Source organism: Sander lucioperca, chromosome 6 (assembly GCF_008315115.2).
Source record: "Sander lucioperca isolate FBNREF2018 chromosome 6, SLUC_FBN_1.2, whole genome shotgun sequence".
Lineage (NCBI taxonomy): Eukaryota > Metazoa > Chordata > Actinopteri > Perciformes > Percidae > Sander > Sander lucioperca.
The window spans coordinates 28,030,882-28,040,307 of NC_050178.1; the positions used below are offsets into that span (position 1 = coordinate 28,030,882).

The 9,426-nt window shown below is 35.0% G+C and overlaps 2 protein-coding genes across 8 annotated transcripts in view; one reads left to right on the forward strand and one right to left on the reverse strand.

Annotated features, from left to right (window-relative positions):
- The window catches only part of LOC116062608 (potassium voltage-gated channel subfamily KQT member 2), a 34,955-nt gene extending 25,603 nt beyond the window's left edge, over nt 1-9,352 (forward strand). For 3 of the 7 annotated variants that reach the window (XM_036002395.1, XM_036002394.1, XM_031317298.2), the window contains 4 exons: nt 6,111-6,242; nt 6,577-6,697; nt 6,792-6,967; nt 8,388-9,352. In XM_036002395.1, coding sequence (XP_035858288.1) covers nt 6,111-6,242; nt 6,577-6,697; nt 6,792-6,967; nt 8,388-8,982 — 1,024 coding nt within the window. In that variant the 3' untranslated portion in view covers nt 8,983-9,352. Of the gene's footprint in view, nt 1-6,110; nt 6,247-6,576; nt 6,698-6,791; nt 6,968-8,387 lie in introns of those variants that run through there. The other 4 variants (XR_004897669.1, XR_004897668.1, XM_036002396.1 and 1 more) reach the window with 3 other exon arrangements.
- Nucleotides 1-9,426, reverse strand: part of LOC118495300 (nuclear factor 7, brain-like) — a 1,057,410-nt gene that overhangs the window by 211,385 nt on the left and 836,599 nt on the right. The gene's annotated exons all lie outside the window — the stretch shown is intronic.

Here is a 9,426-nt window from a genome sequence, read left to right on the forward strand (position 1 = left end):
ATGTTGGTAAAATTTCAGGAGTACAGTCTTCAGGTTGGCCTTATTAAAGTCTCCTGCGATTATATGAACACCGTCGGGGTGGCCCGCTGCTGTTCCTTTATGGTGTCCAGCAGGAGAGAGAGTACCGTGTTTACATTGGCGTCGGGTGGAATATACACAGCCGTGATGATCACTACTGTTAGCTCTGGTAGAAAGAAAGGCCGGCATCTTACAGACATGTACTCGAGGTCAGGGGAACAGTGTTTATCTATAATTGTCCCGTTATTAACCAGTTATTGTGTACGTACATACAGAGCCCCCCTCCTCTGCTCTTACAGTCCTCAGTCCTGTCCCAGCGGAGCAGAGTGCGGCATGCTAGCTGCATGCTAGCATCGGGTATCCCCGGGTGAAGCCAGGTTTCAGTGATAATCAAAACACAGCGGTCACCAACATAGCAATTTCCAGTGAGTTGTAATTCCAATTCGTCCATTTTATGCGCCATGGGATCTGGCATTGGAGAGATACAGGCTCGGTAGAGGTGGCTTGTGAGGTTGTTTTCTTAGCCTTAGCAAAACACCGGACCTGCAGCCCCGTTTCTGCTTCCTCTCCCTCCTCCGTCTGCGCCACCTCCTAGAGCCAACAACAATCCATGGAGACTCCGGCAGTCTCGCTATGTCGTCTGGGATGTTGTGCATATGATGAAAGGCACTCGAAATAGATATGTGATGCTGGTAAAAGATGTCCAAAAGGTTCTGATGGGTGTAGCGGATGTTCGCAGAACCGATGTGTGCACAAACAAGAAAGAAAGAAGTACAGAAACAACAAAAAAGAGCACTGAAAAGGAGAGCCATGAGCCGCCATCTTGGCTCTTAGTATAGTATGTAAAAAAAAGACATAAAAAGTCATAGTATAATATGTCCAAAAAAGTCATAAAAGGTCATAATATAGTATGTCGAAAAGAGTGATTAAAAAGTCATAATATAGTATGTCGAAAAGAGTGATTAAAAAGTCATAGTATAGTATGCTGAAGAGTCATAAAAGGTCATAGTATAGTATGTCGAAAAAAGTCATAAAAAGTCATAGTATAGTATGTCAAAAAGTCATAAAAAGTCATAGTACAATATGTCGAAAAAAGTCATAGTATAGTATGTTGAAAAGTCATAAAAAGGCATAGAATAGTATGTCAAAAAAAGTCATAAAAAGTCATAGAATAGTATGTCATAAAAAGTCATAGAATAGTATGTCGAAAAAAGTCATAAAAAGTCATAGTATAGTATGTCAAAAAAAGTCATAGTACAGTATGTTGAAAAAAGTCATAAAAAGTCATAGGATAGAATGTCGAAAAAAGTCATAAAAAGTCATAGTACAGTATGTCGAAAAAAGTCATAAAAAGTCATAGTACAGTATGTCGAAAAAAGTCATAAAAAGTCATAGTACAGTATGTCGAAAAGTCATAAAAAGTCATAGTATAGAATGTCAAAAAAAGTCATAGTATGTCAAAAAAAAGTCATAAAGTCATAGAATAGTATGTCGAAAAGTCATAAAAAGTCATAGTATAGTATGTCAAAAAAAGTCATAGTATGTCAAAAAAAAGTCATAAAAAGTCATAGAATAGTATGTCGAAAAAAGTCATAAAAAGTCATAGTATAGTATGTCGAAAAAAGTCATAAAAAGTCATAGTATAGTATTTAAAAAAGTCATAGTATAGTATGTCGAAAAAAGTCATAAAAAGTCATAGAATAGTATGTCATAAAAAGTCATAGAATAGTATGTCGAAAAAAGTCATAAAAAGTCATAGGATAGAATGTCGAAAAAAGTCATAGTATAGTATGTTGAAAAGTCATAAAAAGTCATAGTATAGTATGTTGAAAAGTCATAAAAAGTCATAGTACAGTATGTCGAAAAAAGTCATAAAAAGTCATAGTACAGTATGTCGAAAAAAGTCATAAAAAGTCATAGTACAGTATGTCGAAAAAAGTCATAAAAAGTCATAGTACAGTATGTCGAAAAAAGTCATAAAAAGTCATAGTACAGTATGTCGAAAAGTCATAAAAAGTCATAGTATAGAATGTCAAAAAAAATCATAGTATGTCAAAAAAAGTCATAAAGTCATAGAATAGTATGTCGAAAAGTCATAAAAAGTCATAGTATAGTATGTCAAAAAAGTCATAGTATGTCAAAAAAAAGTCATAAAAAGTCATAGAATAGTATGTCGAAAAAAGTCATAAAAAGTCATAGTATAGTATGTCGAAAAAAGTCATAAAGTCATAGTATAGTATTTAAAAAAGTCATAGTATAGTATGTCGAAAAAAGTCATAGTACAGTATGTCGAAAAAAAGTCATAGTATAGTATGTCGAAAAGTCATAGTATAGTATGTCAAAAAAGTCATAAAAAGTCATAGTATAGTATGTCAAAAAAAGTCATAGTATAATATTTAAAAAAAGTCATAGTATAGTATGTCAAAAAAAGTCATTAAAAGTCATAGTATAGTATGTCGAAAAAAGTCATAGTGTAGTATGTTGAAAAGTCATAAAAAGTCATAGTATAGTATTTAAAAAAAAAAGTCATAAAAAGTCGTAGAAAGTATGTCGAAAAAAGTCATAGGATAGTATGTTGAAAAGTCATAAAAGGTCATGGTATAGTATTTTTAAAAAAAAAGTCATAAAAAGTCATGTTATAGTATTTTTAAAAAAAAGTCATAAAAAGTCATAGTATAGTATGTCGAAAAAAGTCATAAAAAGTCAGAGTATAGTATTTAAAAAAAGTCATAGTATAGTATGTCGAAAAAAGTCATAAAAAGTCATAGTACAGTATGTCGAAAAAAAGTCATAGTATAGTATGTCGAAAAGTCATAAAAAGTCATAGTATAATATTTAAAAAAAGTCATAATATAGTATGTCGAAAAAAGTCATAGTATAGTATTTAAAAAAAGTCATAGTATAGTATGTCAAAAAAAGTCATTAAAAGTCATAGTATAGTATTTAAAAAAAGTCATAATATAGTGTCGAAAAAAGTCATAGTATAGTATTTAAAAAAAATCATAATATAGTATGTTGAAAAAAGTCATAGTATAGTATTTAAAAAAAGTTATAGTATAGTATGTCGAAAAAAGTCATAGTATAGTATGTTGAAAAGTCATAGAAAGTCATAGTATAGTATGTCGAAAAAAGTCATAGTATAGTATGTTGAAAAGTCATAAAAAGTCATAGTATAGTATTTAAAAAAAAAAAGTCATAAAAAGTCGTAGAAAGTATGTCGAAAAAAGTCATAAAAAGTCATAGGATAGTATGTTGAAAAGTCATAAAAGGTCATGGTATAGTATTTAAAAAAAAAGTCATAAAAAGTCATAGTATAGTATGTCGAAAAAAGTCATAAAAAGTCATAGTATAGTATGTCAAAAAAAGTCATAAAAAGTCATAGTATAGTATGTCGAAAAAAGTCATAAAAAGTCATAGTACAGTATGTCGAAAAAAAAAGTCATAGTATAGTATGTCGAAAAGTCATAGTATAGTATGTCGAAAAAAGTCATAGTATGTCAAAAAAAAGTCATAAAATGTCATAGAATAGTATGTCGAAAAAAGTCATAAAAAGTCATAGTATAGTATGTCGAAAAAAGTCATAGTATAGTATGTCGAAAAGTCATAAAAAGTCATAGTATAATATTTAAAAAAAGTCATAATATAGTATGTCGAAAAAAGTCATAGTATAGTATTTAAAAAAAGTCATAGTATAGTATGTCAAAAAAAGTCATTAAAAGTCATAGTATAGTATTTAAAAAAAGTCATAATATAGTGTCGAAAAAAGTCATAGTATAGTATTTAAAAAAAATCATAATATAGTATGTCGAAAAAAGTCATAGTATAGTATGTCGAAAAAAGTCATAAAAAGTCATAGTACAGTATGTCGAAAAAAAAAGTCATAGTATAGTATGTCGAAAAGTCATAGTATAGTATGTCGAAAAAAGTCATAGTATGTCAAAAAAAAGTCATAAAATGTCATAGAATAGTATGTCGAAAAAAGTCATAAAAAGTCATAGTATAGTATGTCGAAAAAAGTCATAGTATAGTATGTCGAAAAGTCATAAAAAGTCATAGTATAATATTTAAAAAAAGTCATAATATAGTATGTCGAAAAAAGTCATAGTATAGTATTTAAAAAAAGTCATAGTATAGTATGTCAAAAAAAGTCATTAAAAGTCATAGTATAGTATTTAAAAAAAGTCATAATATAGTGTCGAAAAAAGTCATAGTATAGTATTTAAAAAAAATCATAATATAGTATGTCGAAAAAAGTCATAGTATAGTATGTCGAAAAAAGTCATAAAAAGTCATAGTACAGTATGTCGAAAAAAAAAGTCATAGTATAGTATGTCGAAAAGTCATAGTATAGTATGTCGAAAAAAGTCATAGTATGTCAAAAAAAAGTCATAAAATGTCATAGAATAGTATGTCGAAAAAAGTCATAAAAAGTCATAGTATAGTATGTCGAAAAAAGTCATAGTATAGTATGTCGAAAAGTCATAAAAAGTCATAGTATAATATTTAAAAAAAGTCATAATATAGTATGTCGAAAAAAGTCATAGTATAGTATTTAAAAAAAGTCATAGTATAGTATGTCAAAAAAAGTCATTAAAAGTCATAGTATAGTATTTAAAAAAAGTCATAATATAGTGTCGAAAAAAGTCATAGTATAGTATTTAAAAAAAATCATAATATAGTATGTCGAAAAAAGTCATAGTATAGTATTTAAAAAAAGTTATAGTATAGTATGTCGAAAAAAGTCATAGTATAGTATGTTGAAAAGTCATAGAAAGTCATAGTATAGTATGTTGAAAAAAGTCATAGTATAGTATGTTGAAAAGTCATAAAAAGTCATAGTATAGTATTTAAAAAAAAAAAGTCATAAAAAGTCGTAGAAAGTATGTCGAAAAAAGTCATAAAAAGTCATAGGATAGTATGTTGAAAAGTCATAAAAGGTCATGGTATAGTATTTAAAAAAAAAGTCATAAAAAGTCATAGTATAGTATGTCGAAAAAAGTCATAAAAAGTCATAGTATAGTATGTCAAAAAAAGTCATAAAAAGTCATAGTACAGTATGTCGAAAAAAGTCATAGTATAGTATGTCGAAAAAAGTCATAAAAAGTCATAGTACAGTATGTCGAAAAAAAAAGTCATAGTATAGTATGTCGAAAAGTCATAGTATAGTATGTCGAAAAAAGTCATAAAAAGTCATAGTATAGTATGTCAAAAAAAGTCATAAAAAGTCATAGTACAGTATGTCGAAAAAAGTCATAGTATAGTATGTCGAAAAAAGTCATAAAAAGTCATAGTACAGTATGTCGAAAAAAAAAGTCATAGTATAGTATGTCGAAAAGTCATAGTATAGTATGTCGAAAAAAGTCATAGTATGTCAAAAAAAAGTCATAAAATGTCATAGAATAGTATGTCGAAAAAAGTCATAAAAAGTCATAGTATAGTATGTCGAAAAAAGTCATAGTATAGTATGTCAAAAAAAGTCATTAAAAGTCATAGTATAGTATGTCGAAAAAAGTCATAGTATAGTATGTTGAAAAGTCATAAAAAGTCATAGTATAGTATTTAAAAAAAAAAAAAAAGTCATAAAAAGTCGTAGAAAGTATGTCGAAAAAAGTCATAAAAAGTCATAGGATAGTATGTTGAAAAGTCATAAAAGGTCATGGTATAGTATTTAAAAAAAAAAGTCATAAAAAGTCATGGTATAGTATTTAAAAAAAAAAGTCATAAAAAGTCATGGTATAGTATGTCCAAAAAGTCATAAAAAATGTCTTAGTATATGTGTCGAAAAAGTCAAAAACTCAGTAAAGTACGCCGAAAGAAGTCAGAAATGTCATAGAATAGTATGTCTAAAAAGTCATAAAAGTCATAGTATAGTATGTCCAAAAAAGGTCATCGAAGCCATAGTATAGTATGTGTCGAAAAAGTCATCAAAAGTCTGTAAAGTATGTTGAGCAGTCAAAAATGTTGAGTGCAGGTGTGAATGTCTTTGACAGGCACTAGAGGTCAACAGTGACAGCTGACTTCCTGATGTTTCCGCTCTCTCGCTCTCTCTCTCTCTCTCTCTCTCTCTCTCTCTCTCTCTCTCTCTCTCTCAGTATAATGCGATTCATGGTATCTAAGAGGAAGTTTAAGGAGAGTCTTCGTCCCTATGATGTAATGGACGTGATTGAACAGTATTCAGCCGGACACCTGGACATGCTTGCCCGTATCAAGAACCTCCAGTCCAGGTAAGACCTCGGACCGCCGCCATGTTTATTTCATCCTGAATATTCTCTTTGTTGGCGGGACACTCCAGCTTTGGTCCCAATGAAAACACTCATTTAAAAAAGCAATATCCACATTTACTGAAAAAAGTATTATGCTAGTAAGCTGCTAATATTCTTGAATGCAGAATCTTTCATTTTTCGTCAGAAAGTTTCTCGTAGTCTTTAGACTTTGTGTAGAAATACTCTATGTCACCTTCACAGTTTGATCAACTTGAGGCTGAAAGATTATGAATGAATATAAATAATCTGTGTGAGGTCCGTCAGAGTTTGACTTTTGCTGTCTCCTGATTGGAAGGGTGGATCAGATAGTTGGCAGAGGGACACCAATCACAGACAAGGACCGTCCCAAAACAGCCAACGAGGAGCTTCCTGAGGACCCAAGCATGATGGGACGGTTGGGGAAAGTGGAGAAGCAGGTAACCAATGGTCAACACTCTCGGACTCTGAACCTGCTGGTTTCTTTTGATGCAGCTTCAGTTTAAAATCTGAACCCAATGTTGTGTCCCTCAGGTCCTCTCCATGGAGAGAAAGTTGGACTTTCTGGTAAACATCTACATCCAGCGAATGGGAATCCCTCAGGCTGAGACCGACGCCTACTTTGGACCCAAGGAGCCGGAGCCGGCCCCGCCCTACCAGAGTCCAGTGGACCAACTGCAGAAGAGCCAGTCCATCTCCAAGATCCCCCAGTCAGTGTCTACACACCAACATGTTGTCTACGTGTTCACTTGTTGTCCCTTTATTTTTGTAATGTAATGTAATTTTATCTAGACAATTAAACATTTACCTTAGGCATGATCCAGTCTGCATGGAATGCTGCTCGGTGTGTAGAAAGTGTCCCTCTGATGCTCTTCAGTTTAAAAAGGTTGAAGTACTCTGAGGAACAAGAGAGGGTAAAGTTTAAATAGCCTGTAATAACTTCTTGTATACAAAGTTATTGAAACATGGATAAGTAACAAGTCAAAGGAGTAGTGTAAACAGGTACGGTCACATGACAGACCAAATCACATCAAATATCCATTACAATATAAGGGCTAAAAAGCAATAAACAAGTAGAAAAATACACTCACCTAAAGGATTATTAGGAACATTGGAAATTTGTACTTAATGCAATTATCTCATCAACCAATCACATGGCAGCTGCTTCAATGCATTTAGGGGGATGGTCAAGGTCTAGACAATCTCCTGAACTCCAAACTGAATGTCAGAATGGGAAAGAAAGGTGATCTAAGCAACTTTGAGCGTGGCATGGTTGTTGGTGCCAGACAGGCTGGTCTGAGTATTTCACAATCTGCTGAGTTACTGGGATTTTCACGCACAACCATTTCTAGGGTTTACAAAGAATGGTCTGAAAAAGGAAAAACATCCAGTATGCTGCAGTCCTGTGGGCGAAAACGCCTTGTTGATGCTAGAGGTCAGAGGAGAATGGGCCGACTGATTCCAGCTGATAGAAGATCAACTTTGACTCAAATAACCACTCGTTAACCGAGGTATGCAGCAAAGCATTTGTGAAGCCACAACACGAACAACCTTGAGGGGGATGGGCTACACCAGCAGAAGACCCCACCGGGTACCACTCATCTCCACTAAAAATAGGAAAATGAGGCTACAATTTGCACGAGCTCACTAACATTGTACACTTGAAGACTGGAAAAATGTTGCCTGGTCTGATGAGTCTCGATTTCTGTTGAGACATTCAGATGGTAGAGTCAGAATTTGGTGTAAACAGAATGAGAACATGGATCCATCATGCCTTGTTACCACTGGGCAGGCTGGTGGTGGTGGTGTAATGGTGTGGGGGGTGCTATCCTATCAATATGGGCCAACATTTCTAAAGAATGCTTCCAGCACCTTGTTGAATCAGTACCATGAAGAACTAAGGCAGTTCTGAAGGCGAAAGGGGGTCAAACACGGTATTAGTAGGGTGTTCCTAATAATCCTTTAGGTGAGTGTATATACAAAACATCTTTAAACCTCTTATCTTTACCTGATGAATGATAGGATAGGCTGCTTTGTCTAAAGGTTAAGAGGTTAATTAAGTTGTTCCTATGTTCTTATCTTTATGATTTTAAAGAGTAAATAAACACATGAATGCATTTTTTTGTTCAGGGTGTTGAATGGGGACCACGTTGAGAAGAGTCGTTTCGGGACAAAGATGGTCCGCTCCAGCAGCTCCACTGGACACAGGAACTACAGCGCCCCCACCTGCCCGCCCTCAACCTCCTGGCAACCAATCAGCTCCCAGCTGCACCAGCAGGCCCCTCCCCAGCGTAGCCATGGCAACACTCCGAGTCCAGTGGGGGACGGGTCACTGGTTCGACTCCCGCCTCCTCCGGCAGGAGAGAGACACGGCGGGAACCGATCGAGCCGGCACAGTGCTGGAGAGAGAGGGGGGGCGGATCCTCCAGAGAGGGGGGGAGGAGGAGGAGGGGGGGGGGAGGGGAAGCTGGACAGCGATGCCTCCGTCTCCATCCCGTCAGTCGACCACGAGGAGCTGGTGCGCTCCTTCAGCGGCTTCTCCCTCTCCCAGTCCCGAGAGAACCTGGACTTCCTCAACAACGGCTTCTACGCCGCCAGCCGGGGAGGTGGCGCCGCCCGTTGCGCTACCGTCCGGCCGTACATCGCAGAGGGCGAGTCAGACTCTGACTCGGAGCTCTGTGCTCCCTCGCCGCACTCGGACCAAGCCTGGACCGGAACCAAGTAGAGCCGAACCAGCATAGCAATTCAAACAACGATCAAAATATGGATTTAAACTAAGAAACTGTTAAAAACTGAAACAGAGACTTTTAACACCAGCTGGAGTTACAGAGTAAAGCATCATGGGAACTGTAGTCTCACATTAGAACTATCTCCACATCCCTGCAGTATGGTCTGGCCGCCCCGCTCATCTATTCTGGGATAGGGGTTACACATTCTGGCTTGTTGGTATTTCTTTAACACAGTGGTTCCTAACCTTTCTGGTCTGAGGTTCCCCAGCAGTCCTGTCAGATAAACTCACGTACCCCTTCATTCATTCACAATGTTTGTTTCAAATGTTTATAAAAGTGGATATTGTTGGCCTGTGAAAACCCTGACGAACTTCCGTCAAATTTGACATTTGCTCTGCAAGTCCGTCTGGCTAAGAGCCCATTAAAGCCCATTTCCAATT